The 13638-nt window shown below is 40.0% G+C and overlaps 1 protein-coding gene across 5 annotated transcripts in view; it reads left to right on the top strand.

Moving 5' to 3' along the window:
• MYLK (myosin light chain kinase) overlaps positions 1 to 13638 on the top strand; it is a 194230-nt gene that overhangs the window by 113162 nt on the left and 67430 nt on the right. For all 5 annotated transcript variants that reach the window (XM_054636488.2, XM_077181662.1, XM_077181661.1 and 2 more), the window contains 3 exons: positions 153 to 399; positions 7951 to 8031; positions 8391 to 9280. In XM_054636488.2, the coding sequence (XP_054492463.2) occupies positions 153 to 399; positions 7951 to 8031; positions 8391 to 9280 (1218 nt within the window). The remainder of the gene's footprint in view (positions 1 to 152; positions 400 to 7950; positions 8032 to 8390; positions 9281 to 13638) is intronic.

Genomic DNA, 13638 nt, shown 5'->3' with positions numbered 1-13638 from the left:
TCTGACTTATTTTCAGATTAAAAACTTATACCATGCATGTTCAAAATAACTTTCCTTGCCTGTGATTACCTTCCCTGAAATTAGTTAGCTTAGTGGTGACATTCAAGCTTGGCATTTTCCTCTGACTTGTAAACTGTTTTTGTAAACTGCAGAACCTCAGGATGGTATTCAGCCCTGGTTCATTAGCAAACCGAGATCAGTGACAGCAGCTCCTGGGCAAAATGTCCTGATATCCTGTGCCATTGCTGGAGATCCTTTCCCCACTGTTCACTGGTTCAAAGATGGGAAGGAAATAATGCCGGGAACAGCATGTGAAATCCTGCAAAATGAAGATATCTTCACACTGGTCTTGAGGAATGTGCAGTCTCGTCATGCAGGGCAGTATGAAATTCAGCTCAGGTATGTTGGCTGTGAAAAATAAGGTTGTTCCCTTTGACCAATTAGTTATATCTACCTTCAAGTTAAAATTCCCGCTCAAAGAAGACAGGAGTCCCGTCCTATTCAAGTGGAATATTAGGGTACTAAAAGAACAGAATATTTCTGAGGGATAAAAAAGAACAAATAAAACTCCAAGAGAAGAGAGGAAACACAAGAAGAGTCAGAAAAAAAGGACAAAGCAGTATGGCTTTTTTTGTGATCCTGTACAGCAAAGCTTTGTGGCAGCAGTGTGGGAAGCAATTTCTAGCAAGGAAAACCACAATCAGTGTCCTGAGTTTTGGAGGTACTGTTTATCATCTTTGGCATCTCTCTAGGTATTTGTAAGGATGCCTCTTTCCATGGGAGCAAGCTGTGTAGAGAGGGCAGTTACACAAGATCCATACTTTTAAAAGTGTTTCCTCGCCATGTTTGAAACGTCTGAATCTTGTAAGCAAGTTGTAGTCTCCTGTTGCTAACGTATCTTTGAAATAAGGCAACTTGGTACTTTGAACATCTTGTCATTCCTACAAAATCTGGAAGAGTTGTTTTGAATTTAATTTTATTCTATTCTGGTAGAATAATTGTGCTTTAAATGAAGAGTTAGATTTGCTGGACCCTTACCTTGTAGAAAATGCCACAGCACTTTACACCTGCAATGGAAATAATTCTGTGCTATTTACTGTGCATAGATGTAGTTGCTTTACTTGGCTCATGTTTCGGCCTTTCTTTATTAAAATTACTTCATCATCATGGGCATTTGAGTCCATTACACTGGAAGAAAATTATTTGGTTTTCCCCACACACTCACTTTTTAGGCCAGGTGTACAAGTCTGAATTGTCCTTTGCCTACTTGCAAATAAATTACCCCTATCTTCTTAATGCAAGAAAGGAGGGGATTTCTTAATAAATTCAACCTATTTAGCTTGTAAATAATGAGTTTAATTTTTTATAGATTTGGTTTTTTTCCAACCAATGTGTCCCAAATGATGGATATGTCACTATGTAAATGTGTCCTACCTTGAAGGTATGATTTCATGGACTGTGACAGGCAGACACAAACTAGCTTCAGTATATTTTAGTATTTAAAGTCAAATGAGGCACTTATTTTTCATCAGAAAAGGGTGTTTTAGAAAATTACAGATGTTGAATATCAAGATTTCCTATAATGTTTTTCTATACTTAATTTCAAGTCTTATTAATAACATTTATGTAGGTAGAGCCACATGTGCTATGACTTTCTTGCAAATCAGCTCTTCAGTAGATTTAGGCCCTTTGTAGTCTGCAATAAGCTGTGAACCGGCTCATTTCAGAGCTGGCTTTTTTGCAATTGGCCCAGGTCATCTGGGACATTCATAATGCTCATTTGAGCAGCTCATGTCTACAGAAATCCTTGCATTTATTTTCCTTTGGAGATCAGGGGTGTTTCTACCATTCAGTATCTCTGGCAGGATTAGAAATGCCAGTTCAATTTCATTCAGGTCACCAACCTCGACAGGAGAGAGCAGAAACTGTGAGAACTCCTACCTTCTGCTGGTACATTTCCACACCTCAGTGTGTGTGCCCTGGGCATCTTCTCTTACGATATGCTGGTGGTTTCACTTGAACTGAAAAGAGAATGAGATATTTCAGCAAAACTTCAGGGGTGGAAGAATGAAAAAGGACAAAGGAGAGCCAGGAGAGCTTTGTGGAGAGTTTTGTTGGGACTGATGTAGGAAGCTGGCCGTATTGATCAGGTGTAGTTGGTGATCACTCAGACCAAATACATCACTGGAGCCCTTTTTTCAAAGTGGAAGTCTCATATTATCCTAACTCTGGAATGTACACTTAGAAAAGAAATTTTTTCAGACAATTAGTAGATGAGAGGAATTTTTAGGGGGAAGGAGAAAAAGTAAAGTTGTAGGTCTAAAACAAGAAAGCAGATCATATGCTAGTTGTAGCTATTCCCTAATCCTTTCGCTGCAGAAATAACTGGGGACCCCACAAAGATTAGTACATACATTCTGGCTTTTTCTAATCCATAATGAGTAATGCTGTGCTGAAATTAGAGCAAGGGGAATGCTGATACCTCATTCTACCCTGCTCTCACTTGTAAAATTCCAGTGAATGTTCAGAGAACAGAGAGTCATATGGTTTTAGGCACTGGTTGTGTACTATGAGTAACAGAGACGTAACAGCCTCGGGCATATCCAAGGAGCCAAAAGTCAGCTGTGTAACTTCAAGTTTGCAATAGAGTTGCAGTAATCTAGCACTAAATAATCTTGACTAAATAGCTGTTGAACTGGCTGCATTTGTCTTGAATACTTGATTAAGAAGTGTTTATATATTCAGAAACTGTTTTAACAGCACCTGAGAGGAAGAGAGCTGTGTTTTGTGTCTTTCTCTCAAAAACTCCTACAAAGTCCATTAACAAATATGGAATAACTGAGAAAACATAAATCAATTCACTAAAGAGTTTACCGAGTTGACAGTAGGCTATTTTTAAACATAATCATTTTCATTTCAAATAAAATTTGCAGCTCCTTTTCACATATTAATTTTAGAAGCAGGTTGCATAGCTGCTCTTAGGGAGTCACTCCTTCTCCAATTCTCTTAATTTAGTCCAGGCACAGTTTCCTATTAGTGTTAATTATTTTACTATTTTGTTCTCCATTATTCTTAAACTCTAAATTCTGTCCTGATACCTCCACATTTCTTCTGTTGTGTTGGCTGCTCACAAATTAAAACTTTGGTCTTAATCTGTTTGATTAAGATCTGTTTGACTCTTGCTGATTCTTTCTCCTTTAGTTAGAGTAAGCTGATGAGGATGTGGAGCCCAGTGTGATCCTGGTGTGATCCATCCATGATTGCTCATTGGCTTTCTGTCTTACCATTCCTCAGCATTATTTAGAATACATCTTTGGTTTGCCTTTTACTATTTAGCAGACTGTTAAGTCTGGATTTTAGAAGAGTAGTCAATGTAGACCTTCCTGGTCCTTTTTTTAAACCTACACAGGCCTGATTCCTCTATATTTGCATTTTTTGTTTTAATTGTCTTAATAATGTTCCATGGAGCCTGTTATGTCTCAGGCTCTGAGGAGTAGTGCTGCATAAATATTAAAAGAACAGGTTCACCCACTTCTGCAGTTCATCCATTGAAATTTGGACATTTTACAGCCTTCAAAATGCTCTAAAATGGAAAATAAAATGTTTTCCTTACTCATAAAAACAAAGATACCTATTTCCCCTCCTACCCTTTGCATCCTTCCAGTGATGGTATCCTGTTATCCCAAATGACTTTTCTGTATTCTTTCAGTGTGTGCATCATAAATGTGAGAACTGGACAGAGACTGTGATTTTTGAGCAAAACCTTTATCTTTATAGCAATACAATCAACATGAGACACCTCAGAAATCATGCTGCAGTTCCTTAAACAAATCATCTGCTTGGTCATCCTTTGTCTTCTCAGACATTAGGTGTTTTTCTTCTCCCACACTCCATCTTCCATACAAGCTTGGTTAGTGTTGATTAGTATTTATTTAGATATTTTGATAAATAATGTAAAAACACTCCCAAGATTACATTTCATTAGGCTAAACAGTAAATATAGCTCTGTTTTTCTATAAAATTCAGTTTGCAAACCTTGTTTTCTCCTATTAATACATTGTCTATTTTTAGAGAAGAAAGCCATTACTCCTTCTTGTTCCATTCTCCCACTTAATGCTGTAAAATGCAAATACAAATATTGTTCTTTCAGGTATAAAAAGCTTCTGGCAAAACATTCAAGTGAGGTAAATCAGTGCATCCTCTTTGAAGCCAGTAGAGCTGTTCTGCTTTATACCAGCCAGAGTCGTGATCCAGTAGATTAGTTGCTTTCTTTGGGGCTAAAGCTTCCTGGAGTCTGGGCTATCTCTCCATTTTACTCACAGAAAAGCTTCAAAACCTCTTTCTGAGCATTTGCAGTTAGCTGCACTGTAGCACCAGCTCTAAGTAGGGATCAACTTCTTCGCCCCTTTCAGTTCATTCTTGAAAAAATTTACTCTGCAATATTTATTTCACACTTGGTAGGCTGGTAGGAAATTTCAGTATGTCCCCTCAGTATAATTACAACTGGTTTTTTTCCTGTTCCTCCAGGGAGTGCTTCCTAGGGACATGCAGACAATAAGTCTCATCTAAGGTTCAGTGAAAATATTTGAGTAGGTTCTGCCAAGAAACTAGTATTTCAAGATATTTTGAACATAAAAGCCATTCCAGGGAAAACTGATCCCACAATAGGACACAGAGCTATTTTTAAAATTGCTTCAGGCTTTGCAGCTGGGGTTTTATTTGTTTTTGGTGGGCTTTTTTATTAATATTCCTTGACATTTTAAAGATAAGACCTGTGCATGAGCATTCTACAGAATAGTCCTGCAAAAGTCAACACTTCCAGGCACTTCTTCACAGCAAAGCTACTAAGCACAGGTTTTATCCATGTCTGTCATTATTCCACAATAACAGAGCCACTAAGACCTGTCTGGGTTTTGTTGACAAAATGCCAACACAGAGAACCTCAAGCTGCACAAGTAATGTTGCTATTGCCAAGATTCAAAACAGCAGAGAAGTGAAAGACTTGAAGATATGCCCATGTAATGCAAGGCTCTCTTTTTTCTAACTGTCCCTATGCATCTATGCCTTGCCTGGGTTCTGAAATTGTATAAATGTAAAAAACAATTACCAAGGTTCTGGAATTATTCTTGATTGAAATTGGTATCTAAATCACCCAATCCTTCTTCATTTTTCTTGGCTTGTTTCTCTTTTTCCATCCTGTGATCTCCAAGCTGGGTCGGTGTTTTTAACTTCACCTTTTTAGACTCTGTCTCAAAATTCACAAGACAAGAGTTTGTTCTCCCTGCTCCTAAAATCATCAGTTTGATTTCACTGGGAGCAGGCCTTACCCTGGGAAGGCTACACTTTTGAACAGACACAGACTCAAGGTTTGTATCCAGTAGTCTGCTTTTCAGCCATTCACTTGAATCAGAAATCATAATTAAGATCAAAAAACTACCTTGTGAATAATTTTTCCATCTAGGTACTTGTATGTCCCACTGTTGCCATAATTTGTAAGTGCTTCCCAAGGTTTTAAAAATAGAAAGAACAAAATGCTCTCCTACTTTCTTACCCCCTCCTTTATTTTCCAAACCCTGTGAAAAATAGCTTACTTTAGAAGGATTTACTTTGCCTGCCTTATTTGCTTCTTCACATATGCAAAGAATTTGCAGAGGGAAAGATGCCTTGCAGAAATGGGTCCTGCAGAAATGCTACCATTCTTCACAGTGGTCAGGACCACATGCAGTATCCCCGAATTTCTCTCCTGGGACACTGCTGTCTCTGTTACTTCAACCTCTCCCACTGGTGACACAATTCTTGTGGACAAATATTTTTACCAAACAGTCATGACAGAAGCTGAGCAGGGCTGCCTCAATACTGTCTATACTTCAGCATGAATGGCTTGTCCTTAGTCAGCTTTGCTTTGGTTTTAAGTGCTGAACAGGAGGGGTCTTCAGGTAAACCAGCAGCCTGTAAAGCCCTGCAGAACTGGTGAATGGGCAGCTCCAGAGTGTGTCTGCTTTCCTTAAAAACTTTGGAGAAGCAGAGAAAAAAACTCAGAAGTTCCAATAGCAGCAAAAGGGGCCAGTTTGAAATGCATTATATGAAAACAACAGGTTTTCAGCAGTGTTGTTTCCCTGCCATAATTTTATGCCAATCAGTATGTTGGGAGGAGGTGACGTGCTATTCTTTTTATTTATCTTTCCATTTGTCCTAACTTCTTTCTATTTCTCTTGCTTCCAAATGGAGGCAACACATATGAGTGAGTAAGAATGGCAGGTCTCCAGTGCAGGGCTGAGTTCAACCCTCTGTGCATTGACTTGGATCCTCTCCTGCACTTTGGACAGTTTCTGTTTGGTACTCAGATGTTATCTAGTTTTTTTGTATTGAAGGAAACGAGGATTGTGGCTTTCAGTGCTGTCCTCATGGATTGCCTTCAATAGCAGTTTGTGGTGTACATATTCTGACTTACTGAATGTCAAAGTGTTAAAAACATTCCTCTGGTTTCTTGCTGTTAGTGGTCTTAAGATATGTTTGTATCAACAGGGCCTTTACATTCCAGATACTTTGATACAACCTACCAATTTCTTTGTAGTTTTCATGTTAGGCTGATCCACTGTTTCTTTTTCTGAAGCAATAGAAATCAGGAGAAATCTATCTGAGAAGGTGATGGCACTAATTGCTTTTATAAAGACAAAGTTTTATGCTGAATCTGTGATTCTGTTATCTGTGTTAATTATCTTGCCTTCACTGCAAGTTAAAAATGCGTGAAACTATAGAGGGTTTTTCACCCAAACAGTACCATATCTAGGAAAGTATTTACATGCTCTATTTAAAAACCAGGCCAGACAATATATTTATGGCAAGCTAGCAGTCCTGAGTCCATGTTTTAAACCTCAGGGCTAAGTGGACTTGAAGGTGCTCTTATCTAGCAAGTTCAAAGCAGAACACAGCTGGGAAAACCTGCCTCTCTTGCCTTCCTCCCCTCCAACACATGTGTTTTGCTTATGTCCAGGAAATGTTTTCAGTAGCAAAAATTATTTTTGCTCAAAAAGATAAATAATCCAGGAGTTTCTAGTCCATTTACAAGCTTATACCTCAACTGGGAAGGACAGAAGTGTTTTCACTAATAAAAGGTATTTCTAGTCCTTAATCAGTTCAAGTCTGGTTTTTTAATAGCAGTCAGGGGAGTGGTGGCAATAGTTACACAACTGCTGCCCTGGGGGAGTTAAATTTTGCTTTTGGCATCTCCTGTGTTAAGCAGAGAAGAGCTGTTTGGGGCTGGAAGAATGATATATATCTGCGGGAGGGAGGGAGCTGCAGGGGAGCGGGGAGCACTTTAAATGAATTCTTTAATGGGAGCCCTTTCCAGAAGGCATCCGTGGTATTCCTCTGCAAAAGGAAGAATAAGTACTCAGCACCATATATGGTGACACTTTTATGTTTTTTAATATAAACATGTACAGGCTGGAGCAATCCGTGTAGATGGGTTTTGCTGATTGGTTGGGCCAGAGGGGAGGGAAGGAAATGAGACCCTGTTTTTAATATCTTAACATTAGAAAACTTAAGAGCTTGGGTTTGAATAAATAAACAGCAGGCAGAATTGGAAAGATTTTCAGCTTTGTAAAATAGCCCTTACCTCTGTCACGATTTTCCAGCTTTTATATTTATTTTCCTTTAGCTTGTTTGTTTGCAGCTGCTTCATTCTGTAAATTGCTTTGATTTTTGTTCAGGGAGTATGTTGTTCCCAGTGCAGATAGCAACAGATCAGTAAAAACTATTTGAGATAGATAGCTTGGCTCCAAATATAAGGGGACCAAATTCACTCAGTCAATCCCCACAATGCTGGGCACAGAAAAGGGGAATGCCACACTGGGTTTGAGCTGCTTTAGTGCAACACACAATCACTTAGCTCAGGCAAGTTACAGAGGAAGAAACCCCTGTTTTTCTGATTTCACTTAAATATTTCAGGAACCAAGTTGGAGAATGCAGCTGCCAGGTGTCTCTGATGCTGCGGGAGAGTTCAGCTTCCACAGCAGAAATGCTCAGAGAGTGAGTATTTTTCCCAGGGACTTGCATGGGTGGGTTCTATTTTTTGCTCTGTTAATTCCCTGCCCTTACAGACCCAGGCTGGCTGCTGTTCAACCTAATCCCCAAATGTGACCTAACAAATTGTTTTCATCATACAAGCTAAGCACATTGTACCAAGCCAGAGTAGAGAAGATCTTTTTTGTTTGTGCCCTTATATGGCTCCTGAAGTCATCATTGATGCAATAAACTAATGGAGTATGCTCCTCTAATCAACCTCCCCTTCTATAAACACATTTTGTTCCTGCTCTGAGATTGTTCCCTGACATTTTTAAACCAGCCCCTTTCCTGGCTCTCTCTTTCTTTTCTTTTTCGGATCATAGTGGGAGGGAATCAGCCAGCTCTGGAGAGCAAAGAGATGGTGGAGATCATGGTAAACTAACATTTGGTAGAACAAGTGGCTTCAAAAAGAACAGCAGCGTAATCAGAGTAGCTGAGGAAGAGCAGGAGGACGTCCGAGGCGTGCTGAAGAGGCGAGTGGAAACTCGGGAGCACACAGAGGAGAGCCTGAGGCAGCAGGAAGCTGAACAACTCGATTTCCGTGATATTTTAGGCAAGAAAGTCAGCACCAAAAGTTTTTCTGAGGAGGAACTGAAAGAAATCCCAGCCGAGCAAATGGACTTCCGAGCAAACCTGCAGCGGCAGGTCAAACCCAAGACCTTGTCAGAGGAGGAGAGGAAAGTCCATGCTCCCCAGCAGGTGGACTTCCGCTCTGTGCTGGCCAAGAAGGGCACCCCAAAAACCCCATTGCCAGAGAAGGCACCACCTCCTAAACCTGCAGTTACAGATTTCAGGTCTGTGCTGGGCTCCAAGAAGAAGCCACCTGCAGAGAATGGCAGCACTGGCACCCCTGCACCGAACGCTCGTGCCAACTCTGAAGCCCAGAATGCGACCCCCAATTCTCAAGCCCCTGTTGCCAAACTAGCAGTGAAGAAAGAGGAGAAGAATGACAGAAACTGTGAACGTGGGTGTGCAGTGGTGGATGGCGGAATAATTGGGAAAAAAGCTGAAAACAAAGCACCAGCAAGCAAACCACCAGCGAGCAAAGGAACAGCACCCTCCTTTACAGAGAAGCTTCAGGATGCTCAAGTAGCTGATGGTGAAAAATTGGTCTTACAATGTCGGATTTCCTCTGATCCCCCTGCAGCTGTCACCTGGACTCTAGACAGCAAAGCCATCAAATCATCGAAGTCTATTGTCATCTCCCAAGAAGGTAAATTAATTGCATTACAAGCCAGCTGGATGGCACACTGTTATATCTGGCTCTTGATTAATAACATTTAGTTCATTAAAGGTAATGCAATATTTATTTAAGTCCTGTGCCAGTAACTGTTTCCAGATGCAGCTTTCTTGTTATTTCAGTGGAGTACACAAGGAATAGTATCGTTTGACATTTCTTGCAGATTCCCCTTTAAGAGCCTGCAGATGTAAATTTTATAAAGTTGAACTTCTTGCATTTTTAAATGCTGTTTACATTGCTAACACTGTTTAAGGAGCTGGTACACGATGCTTATTTAAACTAAGCTTTAAGGATTTAGAACATTGAAAGCATAATAATATTATTGCAGGTTTACAAATTCTAATTGAATTCTTCTGTATGTTTAATATTTCAGGCTTTTTATTGCAATAAGAAATACAGAAGCAAAGAGGGGTTGTGTCATAGAAAGAAATTACTAAAACTACAAGTTAAGATCAGAGTTGAGAACAGATTTCCAGTGTATTTAAAGCCCCACCACAGATGCTTCTGTTGCCATTACAAGCACTGAAATATTTGAACTCCACTGGCTTGGTGACTTTTAACTAACTTCAAAACTGTATAAAATTTGGTAAAAGTCCTTAGAGGGAATACTTACTGTTTTCAAACTGACTGATTCCCTTATATTTCACATTTTGGATCATCAAACCCACTAGACTGTTTTTTGTATGAAAGTTAATGTTTTATCTAGACAAAATATATTTTCCTTGGGACAAAAATAGGAAGGAAGGACAATTAATAGCACAAAACAAACCTTCTTTACTTCATATGTAAACAAAACATTCTTCTTTACTTCCTCAGTGTTCATGAAACACTGAGGAAATTATCTGGAGAATTATATGCTCTGGCACATTGTAGCAAAAAAAGTTCATGTTCACAGTGAGAATTATACCTTGAAACAGGGTCTGCACTCTTACTTTTCAATCTTCCTTCATTTAATCCAGGTTATTTTTAGTGTTACCCAATGAGAACCAAATTAATATGCAGAACAGTTCAGCACAACCAGTGAATCCTTGTGCAGTGTTCCAAGCAGAGTAACACAGGCATTCTCCTGAAGTGGATGCAGTCAGAAATTGCATTGTCTTCAGAGAGGCTTGGGGTACTTGAGTAGTGCATTAAGGAGATGCCAAAGTAAGTAGATGGAGAAAGGCAAATGGTAGCAGGTGCATTGTGTCTGGCCTGTGTCTGAAGTAGCATAATGTGGTTTTTGGGGTTTTTTTGTGAGTACATGTTGGTTTTCAGCTAAGGGGACTGTGTAGAATAAGGATCAGTATCATGTATCTGAGAAAACATGGTGGAAATGCCGTTCTTACAAAGAGGGCTGACAGAATCAGTCAGCTTAGCCAGCTTTATGCTGGAAGCAAGATTTCAAGGCTTTTCATGGAGTCACTCAGAATGAAAAAGAAATTATGCATCCCAAAGTTCCATGGCTCCTGTCAAAGTACATCAGATAACACCTCTGAACCAAAGCTTCTGAGCTGTGGTGGAGCTTCTAAAGTCCCAAAGCTTTAGTGTTATGGTTCTGCAGAAAGCTGGGGTTTTTTTCACTGAAATCATCAGAGTAATTGACTATTATAATCCCCCACCTCCTATTCACTCTATAAAATGGTACTGTGGAGCTGCAAATCGAGGGTAGCTGTTTACAGTGAAGTGATCCTGATGTCCACAAATGCTCAGCCACCTGTGTGAGCAGGGCAGGAGGCTTCTCCCATCCAGCTTGTCTGGGCTGGGTGACACTCCTGGGTCACAACACTCCAGGGGGTGTCAGCATTAACAGAGCTTTCCACTGAGGTCAGGATCAAAGCTCAGTTCTGCAGAAGGAATCCACTGTTCAGGACAGCTTCCTGCAGAGGGTGAAGACACTCTGCTTGTGTTCCACTTGTACCTGCACTGTTGCACTTGAGCCATGCTTAGGAGTCAGTGTTATCAGTATCTCAAAGTTAGGCTTTCTTCTGCACGTATTTGCAGAGGCTCTTGGAAAGAAATATTACACAGGGCTCTAAGTTTTGTCCTTTAATGGAAAGACAAGGAATGAGGATTAGAACTATTTTTTTTAACCTTATTACATACCCTCTGGTACACTGGGTGCATTGCATGATGGTCAGTTTTGGTTTTTTTCCTGACAGTACCAGCTAGCTTTGGCTCTTGGAGCAGAATGTGTTGCTGCTCTCTCATTGTAAGACTCTTTCATGCCAACTGTTAAGTAATTAACTAGGTATGCATGATACTTTAAGTTCCAGATTTCATAGAGATTCAGTTTTCTCTGTTTCCCTAATTAGGAACACATACTTACTTGAGGGAACCAAGAGAGGAGAAGGAATAACTGGAATAACAGACTAGAACTGAGAAATAGCAAATTCATTCAGCATCAGGAAATTCTGTTCAATAGGGAAACTGTATGGATTAGTCTCACAGATAGTGTTGGAGCAGCTTTAAACATAGAGAGCAACAAGAACACTGGATGCAGCACACAGCAGGCCACAGGCAAAGTCCCAGTTTCCATCCTTTGCCCCAAACACTGAAAATGCAACAGCAACACACCCACAGGTGTACCTCAGCAGCAGTGCCTTTGTCAAAGCTTGGAGCAGCATTTAGTGGGCCCTGGAGGTAATGCCCCAGAGTCAGCCTCACCTGGAAGAAGGTTGAGTCTGTGGGGAAGAAGAGGAATTCAGAGCAAACAGACATAGCTCAATTTAGATCTTGCAAAGCCATTTTTTTATTTCTTTGCTATGGCCTTGCCCCTCCTTGTGTTCAGCAACAAAATTCTCTATAGAGGAAGAGGATAGTCTAGATCTATTCTTAGCCATTTTACCAACTGCTTTAGTGCTGTTGTGATGTTTGGTGGTGACCATGGGGGTTTTTTCCAGATTCAATAGAGGTATTTCACAATAACTTACATGTTCTTAATGAGCTGGATACTGGGAAATTCCTTATCTAGAGTAAAGCATGTCTGTCTGCTTCTTAGCCACACTACTAGCCCATCTTAGTATGGAATACTGTCCCACACACTAGTCAGTGTAAGTAATGCATGAACCCCCAGAATGCTATGTAATCGTGTTTTGGAAATTGAATTATTTCTCTCTGTGATTCCCAGAAGAGAGGAGAAAAAAAAAGGCAAAAAGAGACAGAATTTTGCTCATCTCCTGGTGCCAAATATGTTGTGAAGATAAATACATAAAATTCAGTTTCAGGAACATGTGATTAAACAGTGGCATATTTGGCCAAGAAGGTCAAACTTAGAAATATACTTGTGTGTAACATGTTCACAGGACAGGCAAACTATGTACAAACTACGTGTAGTCGCTGAAAATAGCTTTCCTTGGCATATTTGATACTGATCCTTTACCAGTTAGAAACAGTGCTGTTCACAGGTCTGCTCTGTGCTTGCAGAGCCTGACTGACACTAATCTGCCCACCCAGTGCAGTTTAGCCATTGGAGTGCAGAAGGGAGAGTGCCATCCCTGCTTCTGTACCATTGGAGAAGCCTGGGTACAAACACCAGCATCAGAATAGTCTCTGACTGGTAAGGCCTTTGCCAAAAGAGGAGCTAAACCCTGCTCAAAAAATGACCAGGCATATTTATGCAGCAATGGGGTGATTTCTGGTAATCTAGGGCTTGTAGTGTATTTCCTCATTCCAGGGTTAAGTTTAGTTAGAAGTCAGAATCTGGGCAGCATTATCCAGAATGTCACAATCCCAACAATAGCTGATAGCATGTCATGTTCCCTCCATTTTACATTTCAGCTATTTTCCCTTTGAAATCATGAACATCAGTACACTTATTCTTCCATTCCTTTTTACACTTCCCCAAACAGTACTCTGTTGATTGATTGGCAGGATTTTTGGCTTAATGTATCATTTTTATGATGAAGTGAGCTCTTGCACTATTTTTCTGATGTGGAACAATTTTATTAATGGTTTGATTTTATATTTTTCTTCTTTTAAACCTGTCAAAGTGCAATTATCTACATTCCTGAGAAAGATATTAATGTGCTTTTTGCCCATTAAAGATCAAAATAAGTGGTTGCTAACAATAAAAAGAGGGTACTCATAAATTGGAGCATTATACATTCATACAGCATTGGGTAGATGATGCATGGTTAAGAGCCACTTTAATGAGAGGCTTCTTTGCTTGAAGTCATGGGGGGCTTTTTGTTTGGAAAAAAGTTTTTAAGAAGGCTCTAGCAGACATTGCAGTGAACTTAGACATATAAGGACAGAGTAGAACAATTTTCCTCACAGAGTGAACCCTTTACAGCAGGATCCATTTTGTTTTACATTTGTATAGCACTGGCCCAGCAGTGCCCTGTGCTACT

This window comes from Agelaius phoeniceus, chromosome 7, assembly GCF_051311805.1.
Source record: "Agelaius phoeniceus isolate bAgePho1 chromosome 7, bAgePho1.hap1, whole genome shotgun sequence".
In the NCBI taxonomy this organism is placed as follows: domain Eukaryota; kingdom Metazoa; phylum Chordata; class Aves; order Passeriformes; family Icteridae; genus Agelaius; species Agelaius phoeniceus.
This window is presented reverse-complemented; position numbering and strand designations above follow the sequence as displayed.